Below are 16,512 nucleotides of genomic sequence, written 5' to 3'. Positions count from 1 at the left end.
TTTTATAAACGATAAATTCACTTATATTTGCTCAAAGAAAGGTGGTTAGATAGGAAAGTGTTTGTTTGCAAGTGAAACTTGCAGGTATTGTGCTATTCTGACTTCACTCTTGTAGTATAGTTGTTTTGTTAATTTATCACGGATGTAATTATCTGATTTTAACAAGGTGATGGTTGTCGAAGATGAAAGACATACACAAGTATGTTATAAGCAAAATACAACTCGTATACAGCTGATTGCTTTTATTTACACAGTATATATTCACTATGTTCACCCATGCATGAAGCCATCATCCGTATTCTTGACATTGTTTATAGGTTTTATGTCACACATTTTTGTAATGAAGTAATGTTTCATTCATGCTAGGCCGCAATGCCTGGGTAGCGAAGCCTGTAAACCTTATGACCATTGTAATGGTTTATAGTAGTTCACGATGCAAAGCATTGGCTGTTTGCAATTCGTCATAAACGTATAGCATAATTTATCTTGTTGTTTTGCGCTTCAATCATTTACCATTGTGACGTAATAACAGGCGGCGGGAAAGAAGAATGTTGTATTGTCTGGAGACGCGATGAAAGAAATGCAGAGACAAGCCAAAGCATTGCGGGAAGATAGGCGAGGAGGGTTGGACGTACGGCACAAGTACATACTCGGCAAGGTATAGAAACACTTTATGACTTGTAAACGAAGCGTTTTTGTGAGTAATTATCAGAAGAATAAGAATGACTAAACGTGATTTTGTTTACGCGTACCAGGTAGCTGATGCAATGAGGGTGGAATACTCTGTGGTCGAGGAACAAGTGATAGGTGACGATCGCTTTGAACTCATGGATAATTTCTTTGCTGCACAAGGAACAAAAAAACTCATGTTCTATTACCAGGTGAATATTTCCAAACACTGCTGGACTTGTAAATCGTGGCCTTCAACATTAAATCCAGGCCTTCAACATTATACTTGTAAACAAGATTTAATTCCGCGCATAAACCGACTACAATAAAGAAAATTGCTACGAATTGACATTGTCCTAAAGTCATGTGCATTTAAATAAACCCTTGCCACATTTCTTGTTAGGTTTTAGTCAATCGCAGTTAGATGGGCGTGTAGGATTACTGCTAATGTATAACGAACAATAAAGTAACAATACATATTGACATGTAGGAGGGAACCACGAAAGATGTGGCTTCGAGAGCAGACATGGCGAGTATTCACCCATCAGCGTTTAAAGAAAAACTCTTTCTCACAAACGGAGAGATGGAACGTAAGTAACAAAATCGTTTATATCGATGCCACTATCGTACGAACCAAACACCCTACAGCTACAGGGTTGAAGGGTTGAAAAGGCAATAGTGGCAATAATTTTCAGTGAGCTGCAGACACAGGGCCGCTGTTTCAGCCTTTTGGTTTGCATCGTTTTAGCCTTTATGTGACCACTGTATTTCTTTCTTGGTTCGCCCCTCAGTTGCTTCGGCGTCTGTATAGTCTACACAAAATGAAAGTCTTGCTAGGCTTTTTGGCCGGCAAGATCGTTGTCACACCAAAGCTGTACTGATGAAATCTATTTGCTCAAAACAGTGGCTCTGTTCACAGGGTTTGAGTTTATATGTGGACTTTTACGCGACATTAGTTTGTTGAATGTAATCGAAATAGTAAAAAGTGTGTATTTTTTCCACCCCTCTGTTGATTTTTTTACTTCAGCATTGATCGGGGTTTGTTATTTCTTCGTACGAACACACACGAAAGCGATCACCACCGCTAATATCGCGAACGAAGTGAATTTCGGGGTGATCGACGCCACGGACGGAAATCTGCTGAAAGGGATCGAAGATTTGTTGAGTAGAGTGATGGTCCCAGCGTTAAAAGCTCAGAGCGATTGGGGTCAGATTACAGTCAACGGAGGCAACAACAGACAACAGGTTCTGTCTCTGCATAAGCGTTTTTTCTAACTTTGCAAAGCCTAACTTGCATTCCGGGATTTCCCCAAGAATATCTAATTCAGGGGTTGGTCCGGAGATTTTCAGGTTGGTCCCGAGCACAGTTTCAGTTTTTACGCAGAAATGTTTGTTATTGTCGGCATTTGTAATTACAAAAGTGTCAAAACAACCGTTTCAAACACAACAACACAGCTTGGGTTCCGCAAAAGGTTTTGAAACATAATGAACGTTTACGTTTCCGCAGATCGACGATTTCATCGAATCTATCGAGAAGTTTGTTGGTACTTTGTCAGCCGCGAGAAACAACATGTCGGATCGATTCGAACTTTCCGAGTTTGAGGTTGGATACAACCTGGATGGGTTGAGAGGTCCACAGGATTACTCACAGCTGGTTGGAAGCAACACAGACATTGTGGAGAAACTTGAAGAAGTTCTTAACGGGTGGTGCAAACAAATTGACCAGGTATAGGAGTTATTCTGTATCGCCAGTTGAAGATTGCATTCAAACTATGTGAAATATGCCTGAGGGACAGCATATTTGGATGAAATATATCACGTATTAATTTGTGTTTAATGCGATTGTGCTATGATTTTTTACGATGACGTCACTATACTATCAAATGATGACGCCACAATATTATCAAACGATCCGATGTTGCGATTCTTTCTTTAATGATATCTTTTTTTTGAGAACCAACTTTTGGCATAAAATTAACCTCAATATTTTATTTAAACAACTTCGTTTTTCCTTGTTTCGTTGAATATAACTACACCAAAATACTTTTCTTGTAGAACAGAACATTAGTAGCAACATATTTGGTTGTCGCTAGGTGTTAGCAGAGAGCGAGCAGATGAGGAAAGAAGCTGACGATATCGGACCAGCAGCTGAGTTGGAACACTGGAAACAGAGGATGGCGAAATTCAGCTCATTACTCGACGAGATCAAAACACAGAGGGTGAAATAGTTTTGGAGTTTAACAAACAAGCATAAAACCTACGTTGGAAAGGGATTTGACAAAGAAAAACTACTTTCTAAAAACAGCTGCACTTTTATATGAAAAAGTTATCATTACATGTGGCAATTCTCAAAACCACTACGCTATAAATGCCATTTGTCAATGTTATAAAAACGGAACAATTATTTTTCGCAACGATTAACGAGATTATTTTCAGGTGAAAACGGTTGTTGGAATTTTGCAAGTTTCAAAATCGAAATCACTTCGATCCTGGAAAGTTCTCGACTCCAGAATCACAGACGCGGCGAATGAAGCGAAGGATAATGTGAAATACCTTTACACACTCGATAAATTCTTCGGACCCTTGTCAAAATGCAGCCCACAAGGTTGGGAAACCGTTTCAACTAAATTTGTAAATTCAAGCTTAATCTTAACTCAGCGACTTCCTAATGAGTTCCAAAAAAGATTGAGTTTTTATCATTTGGGCGACAATTGACGTGCTTTTATATCAACTGTAATTACCTTGTGGTGTTTCCAGTTAAAAATCTTGGGAACCTGAAGTTAAATATCGTGATGTGTGTATTCATCAATCACCAACGAAAGTGTTAGATTTTAAAGTAATTGTTTTGCTCAGGAATGATCGAAGTGCTTCCAGGACTGATGAACAGCATTCGCATGATACACAGCATCTCCCAATTCTACAACACGTCAGAGCGTATGACGTCACTGTTCGTAAAGGTGACATCACAACTGTTACAAATAAACTGTGCTTACATAATCCAAACTAAATTTATCCAGGTCACCAACCAAATGATCACCACATGTAAGCATTACATCATGGGTGGAACCGAGAGAATTTGGGACATCGACAGGACTACCCTGTTGGAACGGATTGCAAATTGCACAAAATTAAATGAGGAATATCAGAGAGCCTTCCACAGGTGATATGACTTTGCTAAATGGGACCTCGCGACTTTATCGTTGGTAACCTTTGTCCGGATGTGTGTCCATTGATAACAAGACGCCCGACGATGGCAGTCGGAAGTTACAGCTTGCCGTTTATACCAATATAAGCTACTTAATGAAAAAAACAGAAATGTGCTATTATGATCAGTTGCGCCTGCGTTTAATACAACCGAACACTCGGAACCAAATATTTATGTTCAACAGAACAAAGGAAAAGTTGAAGGAAAACCCGAAAGAACGTCAATTCGAATTCAGCGAAAATTACATATTCGGAAAGTTCGACACACTCTGTGTTCGACTCAGCAAACTTTCCCACATGGTGGCGACAATGAAAAGTCTTTCCGCCCTCAAGGATATCAAGATGGAAGGAATTGACGCCATGTACATCAAGTAAGCAACCTACCGCTGTTTGAAGTCAAGTTTTAATCTCAGCAACGTTTTCAGTCTCGGAGAATTGAAACTGTTTTTGAAATTCTGACATTTGGTGTTTGTGGGAAATGCCACAGAATGGTGCTTTCCTCAAAACATTATTTCAACGTTTTGCAACGTTCTTAACTAGGGTTTTTTAAGATAACATACGCATAATAATCGACACAGGAAGTTATTACTGCACAACCTTCTAATCCCATTAGTGAAGAGTAATATACGGGGTCAAGGTGGGTATTTATTTAAATTTCGAAAAGGAGATTCCAGTTCATTAACCGTTGTCTGAAACACCTTTTATTGAAAACATGCTGCCCAATCTGTTTAAAAGAGTTTTTAAAACTCTCCATCATTCGTCAAACCAAACATTCTGTTGGTTCTTCTCAAGACGGCTTGTTGCATTGTTTCACGTCGGGCATTGCTACGCTTGACTGATCACGTTGCGCCCTTTTTCTTCCGCACCTTTTGTGTGGTGTCGCTGTATTGAGTTTCTGTGACACAGAAAAACAGACAGCTAGAAAACAGTCAGAATAGCAAGTTTCTATTTTACTGAAATTAACGAATGTAATGAACAGGAACTTTTTGTAATTTCTTTGGGATGCGATGCCCAATCATAGTGTGACAACATAACAGATTCAAATTACTATAATCTCTCTTCTGGCTACCCCAGTGCACTTTAATTGTGGTATAATCTTATTCACACCCGTCTTTCCAGGTATCAGAATATTGTTGGTAATGCTGTGAAGAAGAAGTATGATGTACTCGACCACAGGAAGGCCGAGTTCGAATCTGATTATCTCGACTTCAAGATGCAGATCGAGGGACTTCAGACTGCATTGCAAACCTACATGGAATCGTGGTTCGACCGATCCTTGTCTACTGAATATCTTCTTGAACTTCTCTCCAAGTTTGAGTTGATCGACGGCGTCAAGTAAGTTTACAAAAGCATTCCAATTTGTAACCAACCAGTGAGAAAATTGATACGTTCAGCTGAAAGTCACGCTGTGGCGACAACCTGAACATTATTACATACGATAAGCAAAGTGGAGCCAATAATATGAATTGTGTATAAGCTGCAGACAGATGGTCTCTGTTTCGACCTAAAAGGTCTCATCAGTGCAGCTGGTGTGACTATCAGACGACTTTGCTGGCCAAACGGCCATGAGACCTTTTAGGTCGAAACAGTGGCCATCTGTCTGCAGCTTACACAATTATTACACACTTTGCGTAGATGCATGATCACGTGATTAAATTGTGTTGCTAGCTTGGATGTTGGCGAAAAATACAACTTCTTGATCGCGAAATATGCCAAAGACTTGGAATCGGTGCGAAAAGCGTATCAGAAACTCAAAACCGAACCACCAATCGCCAGAAACATGCCGCCAATATCAGGTGGGTTAATGCTGGTAAGAACCAGTTTCAACTTACGCTGGCATAAAGACAGAAACGGTTTTAAATAAAAGCATTGTGTGGTTGTTGTTGCCAGACTTATTGAAATTAAAAATTTAAATAAAAAAGAATCTCACATTTTGGCACAATTATACGTATATTTCTATATTCCGTCGTTTTCGCCAACAAAAATTCATATATGGTTTGTCTGTGGCCGTTGTTTACAAACGCATTGGTGCCAATTTTATGCTTTAGTTATCGGAAAAATTTTTACACCAAGGCAAAATAGCGTGGGCGCGACAACTCTACCGAAAGATCGCTCTTCCTATGGAGTTTTTCGAAAAGAAAGGAGATCTTCTCAAAACTGTTGAAGGGAAGAAAGTTGTGAGAACGTTCAATAAACTTGCCGGAGTTTTACTCGAATATGAAGTACTTTATCACAGAGGATGGTAAGGATTATGATATTTAGTATTTTATTCAATCCAGTTTGTGTTGAAAGGTTGGAGTATATTTTAGAAAAATCAAAAATCACTAATTTTACGGTTTTTGATGTCAAAAACTATTCGGTTGTTTTTTTTAAAATAAAATCTTGATACTTCATTTACGTTTTTACGGTGTTTCGCTCAAATTAAAAGCAGTAACGATTGCTATTATGAAAGTATAGCTAAAATTCGACGTATTGCGATAAAACCTTAACCAAAAAACGTATCTGAATTTTCCATGAGATTTTAATAAGTAGATCAACGCTTTTAAGTCGGGATTTTTAATAAACACCTTTTACGCTAGGTGTCGTGCAGTGGACGTGGTGAAAGGTGGCCTCCAGGCGTCGCTGTTACTTCGTCACCCTGAAACAGGAAAGTTGCACGTGAACTTCGACTCAAGTATTTGGGAACTTCTCTCCGAGTCGAAATACTTCACCAAGATAGGACTTGAAATTCCAGACGCTGCATTCCGACTCTGTCTCAAAGAGGACGAGATAACAAAGAACAAAGTAATGAAACTTAAAATGCAGCAATCTACAAAACTCACGACCATCAACGGCGATTATCCCGGTTTAGTCGATGAAAATTAGTTTACTGACAATGAAACGCGTAGCAAAGGTTTTCCACACTGTAATATATGTCATGTTTTCGAATGGTCGCTTTCCATGTATGCGATTTTAAGCCCGCTTCCTGTGATGTCTTGTATGGTCTGTTTTTCTGGTAAAATTTAAGCGTGTCAAATATTACTATAAAGGTGAGGCATATTAGCATCTTCACTACTTTTTATTTTTATCGAGATTAACGCCGACTCAATAAGGAAGAAAATTTTTAAGTAAAACTTTCACAAATTTAGACGTAGTAATTTATATCCTACCTACTGTTTCCAACCCAGCAAAAATGTGACTTTTTTCAGAGTGATTTGAATGACTTGATCCTAGCGTTTGAGAGGATGACAGATGAAGTTCCTCATCTTCTTCTTCCTCTTCTTAAACCATTCATCTCGAGGGTTGATGACAAAATCTTAGCAGGACTCACAATCCTTAACTGGAATTCATTAAATATTGAAACTTTCATCAAGGAAGTTTACACTGGAATGGAGGAACTAAAAATCATCATTAAAAGGGTGAGAAACAACTCAGCAAATTGATTTGATTTAATCTTTACTAAAAAGCGGGTTTAAATTTCTAAATTGGTAACTTATAACTACGTATGGGGAAATGCAACTAGTTATAAATAAACGAAATTCGCTGAACTGCATCCAGTTTTAAGACGCCCCGTTAATCCAATCGATCATTAGTTGAAAGGCATAGAGGGCAAAAAAATTGGACACAAGTAAGCAGAAAGTTCCTATGTAAATAGAAAGGTATCAATAGTTTAGTGCTGTTGTGATTTTACGCATGTTCGTCACCTAAAGCTGATCCATGTTGCGATTATCTAAAACAAACTTCTGTGTATTAAGCAGCAACATCGCCAAGATAAGTTTATTTCATATCAAATTCATGCAGATAACCGATATTATGGAATGCCGAATCGGCAAAGACTTGGACGAGATCGGAACAACAGCGTTGTGTGATTTGCCGGATGAAGATGCTGTCACATGTGATAAATTCCTTGCTCTCACCGACCAAGTTGTGACAGCGGCCAGCACTGACCTTGTGTCACTAAGTGCCGCTGTTGAGAGAGCTGTGTATGAAATTATTGACGTAAGTGAAAGCATTTAAACTTGTTTCACGTTCATGCTCAAACGTTTTTGTACAATATACAAATTTTCGACCAAACGCAACCACGAACCAGCTAATTAATGTTACGTCTAGTCCTGGACGAATCAACAATGACAATATGGTATAGCTGGAACTTAAATATTTGTCCTAAACAGATGGTTTACGCTATAAATAAAAGCAACTTGGGGCGTGCTTTTATCTTACTCCCGGTGCGATTTAAACAAACAATCTCACGTATTCTGGGTCCACTTTGCTGACAAAACTGCAGGTCTTCCATGGTGTCTTTGTCTTAATAAAGTCGTGGTGGTCGCACTGCAAGATATTCACAGATTTAAGAGCAAACAAAATAGGTATTACGCGAACCTACATGCACGTTTGACCGGATTGTATGATCAAAGTCAAAATCGCAAAATATGTGGCCCCATTTTCAGATATTGCCTGTTCACTAGTACATCAATATGAAGTTTTAAACTCTGTTTAGATGTTGAAGCAGCAATACAGCGAAGGAGAACTTTCCAACTTGGAAAAACATGCGGCCTCAGAAAACTTCCCAGTTTGGTATTACACGTTGATGGGACACTTCTGCCAGCGAACCACAGACTCACTTGTGAGTAAAAAAACACTTTTGCAATCATTTTACTGTGTTAATTATTGTGTCAATACTTGTCAGGTTAAATGTACGAGATTGTCATTGGACAGCATCAAACGACGACTTCAACAAGCCAATAAATATCAGAGCAGTCACAGACTCGGTTCATCCGGAGGAATCAACAAGAAAGCTCCCTTGTTTAAATCACAAATCGTTCTAGCTCTTCCTGCAATCACCATGAAACCAAGTTTGGACGACATTCAGGTAATAACGGGTGATTTTGTGAACTAAAAAACAAACTAAATGTTCATGCCAGGCCGTTGAAAAAAATTTCGCAAATTTAAATATTTACCAGATTTGATTCGAGTTATATTTTGAAATAAAATTAACTCGCAACCATTTTATACACCTGAAAAAAAGTGCCTAACGCCTTAATTTCTCCAGGCTGCATTAAACAAGGCAATAGAACAGATACTGAATTCCACGACAGAGGTGGCGTTATGGAAATACGCCGATCTCCACTTCCAACAACAACACCTGGAGGCAGAAGCAGCGAGGAAGATGGGGGAAGATATTAAAACTCAGATTAAACCCCCGAAACCAATGCACAAACAGATCAGGTGGGGAAAAGTTAACGATGATGGATGAAATATAGGAGGCTGCTGTTTACTGGAAGTCTTTTCTTGTATCTGTAAAAGACGATAAAATAGCGTGACATGTTGGTTACCACAAAACCATTTGTTATATCAATAACAGCGAAGTGCGCTACGGCCTCAACATATAATGAAAAATCTAAACTTGATCTGTATCCGCCTCTGGTAAAATATCAATAAATAACAACTAGTTGTAAAAAATCTAAACATTATTTTATTTTGGCATACCCAGCTTTGTAGTTTACGTCGAACTATTTTGTGTTTGTAAACAGTTTTATCCGAACAATTGTAACCATGTTTCGTCGTGATTTTATCTAATGATGATATTGTTTATTTAGTGAACACAAGGATGTGGTGAAGGTGGTGGTTGCTCTTCATTCCGTCGTTAGTTCGTTGAAAAGTGATTGTGAATCCGTGAGTTTTGGATAAATCTTTTAAATAATTGTGTAAGCTGCAGACAGATGGCCACTGTTTCGACCTATAAAGTCTTGTAAATAATGTTTGCTTTCCAAATGTTCTATTAACAGTCCATTAAACTATACGCAAGAAACCAAACAGTTTTTTGCGCTACGTCTGTGAAACTAGTTTAGCAAAAACAAAACGTCATATTTTCACACATATTTATTTCAGTTGTTGACCAACTTCAGCAGTTTTAGCGAACTATGGCTGGAAGATCCACAGGAAAAGATAGTGGAGTTCGTTGAGCACAATCCCGGGTATTCTGAATACGAAGCTCAAATCAAGTACGATTGTAAAATTAATCGGATTATTTCTGCCGATATTCGTTAAAATAGAAATGTGTGTCTTTAATTAATCTAACATAAGCTATTAAAACAGGAGATTGTACGAACAAACTACCACACTTTGAACAATCCAACCTTCTTTTTTACCAAACTTATACGGAAACATTCACGTGTTTTCAGATATTATCACCGGTTGGAATCACAAGTTGAAGATTTGCCGTCGAGTTACAAAGTTGGATCCGTTTTGTTCGAGACGGACGCGTTGAAACTCGCTCTCGAGCAAGAATGCAAAGCATGGAAGAGAGCTTTCGGTAACGCATTGAACGAAAAAGCTGGAACAGAACAAGAAAATATCTTCAACTTCATCGACAGTCTCAGCAAGAGAATGGGGTGAGTGGTGACGTATAGATAATGACGTCACGTTTATTGTTTGCAATAAAAAGTAATGGGGGATTTACCTAAATTACTTGATGTAAATTTAACAAAAGGGTATGGTGACGCAAATAATTTGGGCATCTGCTGAGTTATTTAATTGCCTGTTCTTTGAAAAAGAAGTGTTTGCATAAATAAGACGTCATTTATGTCGTCATAGAAATAAATTTCTTTGATAGACGATCGATAAACGATCTTGACGATGTGCGAGGGGCGATGGCGGCTTTGAGGGAGATCAGAGAGCAACAGATAAGGATAGATATGACGATCGGACCAGTGGAAGAAAGTTACGCCGTTCTAAACAAACTTGAACTCACCTTTAACGATGGCAATGCGGAGAGAGTAGATGGGCTCGCTTACCAATGGAAGAATCTGCTATCTCTTGTATGTTGTTGCGGTCAATTAGGGATTCGTGGACATATCTAAATATCATGTAGTATGCTAATCGGTTCTACCACAATACTAAGCATAAAAAAGTAAATAGTTTCTCTTAAAATCGACACTGTGTTGTTGCCCGGAACAAATGTAGCATTTCTGTATCAGTTGAAAACGTTACGGTCTATATTCAGGTGGTGACGACACAAAGCACATTATTACGTGTACAACCTGGCTTCAAAACAGATCTGCTTACAGGCGTGGAAAAATTCCATGTGGATACAGCTGACTTTTACAGGGATTATGATCTAAAGTAAGAAATGTTTGGTTGAGTATCGATTTTACAAAAGCAATAGAGTAAATAATGATAACCAAGGAACAACATTATGCAAATACTTTTATACCTGTTTTGTTAGCTGCATGCACTTTTTTTGCTTTTTCACGTGCACAGGCTGCTTTGTGTATATTTTTAAATGTGTAATTTTGCCTACTTTTCGGTTACTCTTGTCATTCTTGACGTATATTCTAAGTGGAAATCATTCGTCAACTTCGCTTTGGGCTCGAACTACGGTGGTAAAATTTTTACGTTTTTGCAGGGGTCCAAACATGCAAGGTATCCGGCCACGTGAAGCGAGCGATCGCCTCCAAATCTTCCAAACCAGATTCGATGAACATTGGAGAAAATACGTCACTTACTCAGGAGGGGAGGAGTTGTTCGGTTTACCTGTCACTGGTACGTTTCTTTTATGACATCACAGTTGCTGATAATGACGCAATGGAACGTTATTATTATTACCCCTCACACTTCTTTCGTGAGAAGTCAAATCTCGCTTAGGTGCAAAAACTTGGAGTTTATTTAATTAATTTAAACCAGAAAACCAAAGCTAACTGCAGCTCGTCACATCTGAAGTGACGTCACTGCCAAGACCTCCTGGTGTGGCTGCTGTCACGTGATTTGGCTCTGGCGAGGTTGTTATTTTTGCCTGCCTACCTCAGTGTACTGACGATGGGCACAGTTGAAACTTTTGCGCATAATTTATAAAAGCATATTAGCTTTGCCTTTCTTGTTCAAATTAAAACTCGACTTTGTTGCAAACAACAAAAATATCTGTAAATAGTTTTGGCAAAACTCTTTCGTTTCAGTTTCCTTTGTATTTTTAGTTAGGCCTGGATTTACTGTTCATGTCAAAAATCTGCAACTGCCATCACTGTTAAAACCTATTCACTACTATTTAAAACTCTCATTAAATATACTCATTTTGCAGATTATCCGGATCTGCAGAGGATCAAGAGAGAACTCTCTCTTCTTCAGAAGTTGTACGGATTGTACAACAACGTCATCGACAGCGTGAACGGTTACTACGACATCTTGTGGGCGGAATTGGACATTGAAAAAATTAATCAAGAACTACTTGACTTCCAAAACAAGTATTTAGTGCATCGAGTTTCCACTGTGTGTTGAGTTAACTTTCTCCGTCGTGACGAAAGAATGCGCACTCTGTGGGACTGTTTCTATTCTTTCTGTTGGTCATTTTACTGGGTTCTATGATTCCAGTATTTCCACGATACTGTAACTTTATGAAAAGCCCTGTGACAAACTTTATCAAATAAATGCCTCTTAAAAATCCCTGCTACGGTATAAACATTCAGCTGAACCATCTATATTTTGTAAGTTCGTGTGTGATAACATGTATTTGTTGCCCAGATGCCGCAAACTGCCCAAAGCGCTCAAGGAGTGGGATGCTTTCCTCGATCTTAAGAAAAAGATTGATGACTTCAGCGAATGCTGTCCCCTGCTGGAAATGATGTCAAACAAAGTGAGTTTTCCTCTTGTGGAAGTTAATAATCATGCAAATTGTGGTGGCTAAATATAGAAACATTAGCGCAGGGCTCAAAAAAATACAAAAAAGCTGACTATTCTTATCCATTTTGTGTTACCAGGCAATGATGATGCGTCACTGGGAACGCATCGCGAAACTGACGTCACACACCTTTGACGTAGAGAACGAGAATTTCCAGCTTCGGAATATTATGGAAGCTCCACTTCTCGAGAACAAGGAAGACATTGAGGTAATTATCGTTATTTGAATTAGGAATAAATTTGTCACGAAAGTTATAATTCCTTGTAGGACGTCTGCATCAGCGCAGTGAAAGAACGAGATATCGAAGGAAAATTGAAGCAAGTTGTTGCGGATTGGAGTACACAAGTTTTTACTTTCAGGCAAGATTTTAACTCCGAAAATGTTACAACAGTATAAATAAATCCAACAACCGAAGTATTTTTGATTGTGTATTCACAATAGCTTGATCGCTCATCCAATTGGAACTTTGTACTAAAAGACTAATTTTAATATTCCGTTGTAATTTGCAGTCAGTTTAAAGCGAGGGGCGAACTTCTTCTGAAAGGAGCAGATATCCAAGAGATTGTGGCTCTGATGGAAGATTCTCTCATGGTTCTCGCATCGCTCATGAGCAACAGGTGAATAAAAGTTTTTTTCTTTTGCAAAGAAAATCTGACGATAAAACCGAATGTCATAAAGCAAATAGAAACTACCTGGGTAGTAACTGCCACGAAGATACACTGACGATGATGTACAATAATTCGAAACCAAATAACCTGTGTTTTATTTGCACATAAAGATACAATGCACCGTTCAAGCCGCAGATCCAGAGCTGGGTTCACAAACTATCCGGAACCACAGAGATTATTGAGAACTGGTTGATTGTTCAGAACTTGTGGGTTTACCTGGAAGCTGTCTTCGTTGGAGGCGACATCGCCAAACAACTGCCTCAGGTACAGCTTTGTGTTAAATTTGGATACAGCTGCTCATAAAATAGTTGTGAATAAACTTTTTAAGCCCTGAAAAGTGTTGTGGCAACAAACATTCTCACGAAAAACATTTGCGTAGCAAGTAGTTTACACACAACTTCAAACAAATAATGTGGTTGACAGGAGGCGAAGAGGTTTGCCAACATCGATAAATCGTGGCAGAAAATAATGCAGAAAGCACACGAGACGACGAATGTTGTCCAGTGTTGTATGGGGGACGACACTCTCGCTCAGTTGCTTCCACATTTGCTCGAACAACTTGAAATGTGTCAGAAGTCACTGACCGGGTACCTCGAGAAAAAACGACTTCTCTTCCCCAGGTGTGATGGCAACAAAAACAACATGTGTTGATTTTAATATTCTGATATTTGTCAACAAACCTTTGGCATTCTTTCACATAAATAATTTATATTACTATAATACGCTTGTCCCTTGTATCGAAATGTTCGTTTAAACCAAACTGTCAAATGTGAAAATGTCATATATAAACCTTTCACATAATTGTGCAGATTTTTCTTTGTATCTGATCCGGCACTACTTGAAATCCTTGGTCAAGCAAGCGACTCCCACACCATCCAGGTAACAAGATTTTGTAAAGAGAAAACGTAACAAAAAGTTACCCAACAATTGGAAAGTCGTTGATCACGTGGATTAATTCTCACGTATTTCCGATGCAAATTGTAAGTGACGTATCTGAACATTTGTAAAATTTGCTGCTTGTCATTTTTCAGGCACATTTGCTGAGTTTATTCGACAATGTTTACAAAGTGGACTTCGACGAGAAAAGTTACGACCGGATTATAAAACTCCGCTCACAGGAGGACGAGGTTATGGAACTGGACAAAGCTGTGGTTGCCCAGGTTTGTTGAATTAGTACAGTTTAAGTTCTATGGTTTCTGACGTTTTGACGACAATTTTTATACATCTTGCGGAGATCAGCGTTTCTTTCAAAAGTTGGTAAACAGTAGATTTTTTGGTTGTTTTTTTAGCTTTGCGAACTGTGATGAAACGTTTTTTCCCTTAATTTGTGTAAAACATAGTAAATTTAATACTATTTGTTACGTGACGAATGGAATTGCAGCAAGTTTTAAAGCAAGCCTGTTTATATGTGAAGCGTAATTAGACAATTTAACGTCATTGAATCCGATGTTAACATTTTCAAACAAATCAGCACGATTCTCACATTCAACTCTATCAAATAATCGTTCCCAGGGCAACGTGGAAATTTGGTTGAAGAATTTACTGGACATGGTTCTTTCAACTGTTCATGCGGTGATAAGGAAAGCGTGGCAGGCGATTGCCGACACACAATCGTTCAAACTTGTCGAATTCGAGAATGTCTTCCCTGCCCAGGTTGGTCTTCTTGGTATCCAGATGTTGTGGACAAGAGATGCGGAAATTGCTCTTGGCAACGCGAAGTCGGATAAGAAGGTGCGTTGCTATGACTACACCACGTTGCCTCATTGTTATTTGAAAGTTATTTCCATAAAAAAAACTCGACTTTACAGAAAGTTTTAGTAAAATTTTATTTAATACAAAAAAATGAAACGTTATGAAAATAAATTCAATTTACAAGCATGTTTTCCTTGGGGGAAAGTCCCGTTTAAGTGTGGAGTAAATTATTGTTTCAGGCGATGGGAAACATGAACCAGCGGTTTCTTGACATGTTGAACGAACTGATCGGAATGACAACAATGGAACTTACCAAATACGAACGAACAAAGTTTGAAACCCTTGTCACAATCCACGTCCACCAACGTGATATCTTCGATGACATGGTGAGTGTCTTTTGTTTGACAATATTGCATAGACCTTCTGTCAGGTGTACTTAAAGAACTCAGGTACCTTTAAAACATGCAGAGGTTTTTGTAAGGTACCACAAAGTGGAAATTAGTGTGCCCGCTAGTGTAAAAAATGGCACAGTGCCACAGTCAACAACTGAACTGATGAGATCTTACAGGTACACCCTGTCTACAGCTCTCCATTATAGTTAAATATTTGTATAATTTGATGAGTTTTGCTCGGACAAAAGACCAAAATATCTGTTGACGTTGACAATTATCACTAACATTGGTTTAACGAGTATTATTTTAACGTTTGTTGTCTGATCAAAGATGTATGACCTGTGGCTCCAGTCGGACAATACTTACTCTATCTGTAACCAGGCTTTACGTTTTCGTCATGGCTTCTTGTTTTACTCTTTCTCTGTTTTGTTTCTGCTTGTTTCAAATCATTTCAATATTCACTCTTCTTATTTCTGCTTGTAGTTCCGAATGCACATCAAGTCCCCAAGTGACTTTGAATGGTTGAAACAATCCCGCTTCTACTTTGTGGAAGACACCGACAGATGTTTGGTTCAAATTACTGATGTTGATTTCGATTATTGCAACGAGTACACGGGTTGCACCGAACGTCTGGTCATCACTCCACTCACTGACAGGTAAGATTTGCAAACTTGTAATTATGTTGATATTATACTTGTGAACAGTGGAGTGATGTGTGAGTGAAACTTGTTGAAAGTATGAAAAAACTATAGGATTATTGTTTAACGTTTATTGTCCGGCATCTGCTATAACAATTTAACAAACGGCCCCTCTCGTCAATGATCCATAAAATCGATACTTACACAATTTTTTTAATACGACAACACATAAGCCATGACTCCGGGCAAACTATCTCTTCACCTATTTATGAATGTTTTTTCCTACAAATCTCTTTCTTCCGTACAGATGTTACATCACTCTTGCACAAGCTCTTGGTATGAGTATGGGGGGAGCCCCCGCCGGACCAGCTGGAACTGGAAAGACTGAGACAACAAAAGACATGGGAAAATGTTTGGGGAAATACGTGGTTGTCTTCAACTGCTCCGATCAGATGGACTACAGAGGACTGGGTCGTATTTACAAAGGTTCATATTTGACTTTAAAATATGTTGAAATGCGCCTATATCGTAAAAAAAGATATCTTCAACAATAACCGTGCATAGATTGTAATAACTGCGTCGCCAATAAACAAAATTGT

The 16,512-nt window shown here is 38.5% G+C and overlaps 1 protein-coding gene across 3 annotated transcripts in view; it reads left to right on the top strand.

The window, feature by feature from the left end:
- Positions 1-16,512, top strand: part of LOC145905314 (dynein axonemal heavy chain 5-like) — a 42,001-nt gene that overhangs the window by 3,455 nt on the left and 22,034 nt on the right. For 2 of the 3 annotated variants that reach the window (XM_082992480.1, XM_082992479.1), the window contains exons 4-41: positions 533-658; positions 756-881; positions 1,160-1,259; positions 1,697-1,914; positions 2,177-2,395; positions 2,763-2,888; positions 3,106-3,274; positions 3,523-3,626; positions 3,687-3,829; positions 4,059-4,244; positions 4,993-5,208; positions 5,542-5,669; positions 5,947-6,115; positions 6,453-6,657; positions 7,062-7,271; positions 7,654-7,851; positions 8,351-8,476; positions 8,540-8,722; positions 8,903-9,078; positions 9,450-9,525; positions 9,742-9,854; positions 10,035-10,244; positions 10,466-10,670; positions 10,856-10,974; positions 11,258-11,394; positions 11,927-12,089; positions 12,367-12,478; positions 12,603-12,731; positions 12,791-12,882; positions 13,033-13,140; positions 13,302-13,455; positions 13,615-13,811; positions 14,001-14,070; positions 14,223-14,351; positions 14,704-14,922; positions 15,123-15,269; positions 15,759-15,931; positions 16,221-16,399. In XM_082992480.1, the coding sequence (XP_082848606.1) occupies positions 533-658; positions 756-881; positions 1,160-1,259; positions 1,697-1,914; positions 2,177-2,395; positions 2,763-2,888; positions 3,106-3,274; positions 3,523-3,626; positions 3,687-3,829; positions 4,059-4,244; positions 4,993-5,208; positions 5,542-5,669; positions 5,947-6,115; positions 6,453-6,657; positions 7,062-7,271; positions 7,654-7,851; positions 8,351-8,476; positions 8,540-8,722; positions 8,903-9,078; positions 9,450-9,525; positions 9,742-9,854; positions 10,035-10,244; positions 10,466-10,670; positions 10,856-10,974; positions 11,258-11,394; positions 11,927-12,089; positions 12,367-12,478; positions 12,603-12,731; positions 12,791-12,882; positions 13,033-13,140; positions 13,302-13,455; positions 13,615-13,811; positions 14,001-14,070; positions 14,223-14,351; positions 14,704-14,922; positions 15,123-15,269; positions 15,759-15,931; positions 16,221-16,399 (5,860 nt within the window). Of the gene's footprint in view, positions 1-40; positions 200-532; positions 659-755; positions 882-1,159; positions 1,260-1,696; positions 1,915-2,176; positions 2,396-2,762; positions 2,889-3,105; positions 3,275-3,522; positions 3,627-3,686; positions 3,830-4,058; positions 4,245-4,992; positions 5,209-5,541; positions 5,670-5,946; positions 6,116-6,452; positions 6,658-7,061; positions 7,272-7,653; positions 7,852-8,350; positions 8,477-8,539; positions 8,723-8,902; positions 9,079-9,449; positions 9,526-9,741; positions 9,855-10,034; positions 10,245-10,465; positions 10,671-10,855; positions 10,975-11,257; positions 11,395-11,926; positions 12,090-12,366; positions 12,479-12,602; positions 12,732-12,790; positions 12,883-13,032; positions 13,141-13,301; positions 13,456-13,614; positions 13,812-14,000; positions 14,071-14,222; positions 14,352-14,703; positions 14,923-15,122; positions 15,270-15,758; positions 15,932-16,220; positions 16,400-16,512 lie in introns of those variants that run through there. The other variant, XM_082992481.1, reaches the window with a different exon arrangement.

This window comes from Ascidia mentula, chromosome 6 (assembly GCF_947561715.1).
Source record: "Ascidia mentula chromosome 6, kaAscMent1.1, whole genome shotgun sequence".
Lineage (NCBI taxonomy): Eukaryota > Metazoa > Chordata > Ascidiacea > Phlebobranchia > Ascidiidae > Ascidia > Ascidia mentula.
This window is presented reverse-complemented; position numbering and strand designations above follow the sequence as displayed.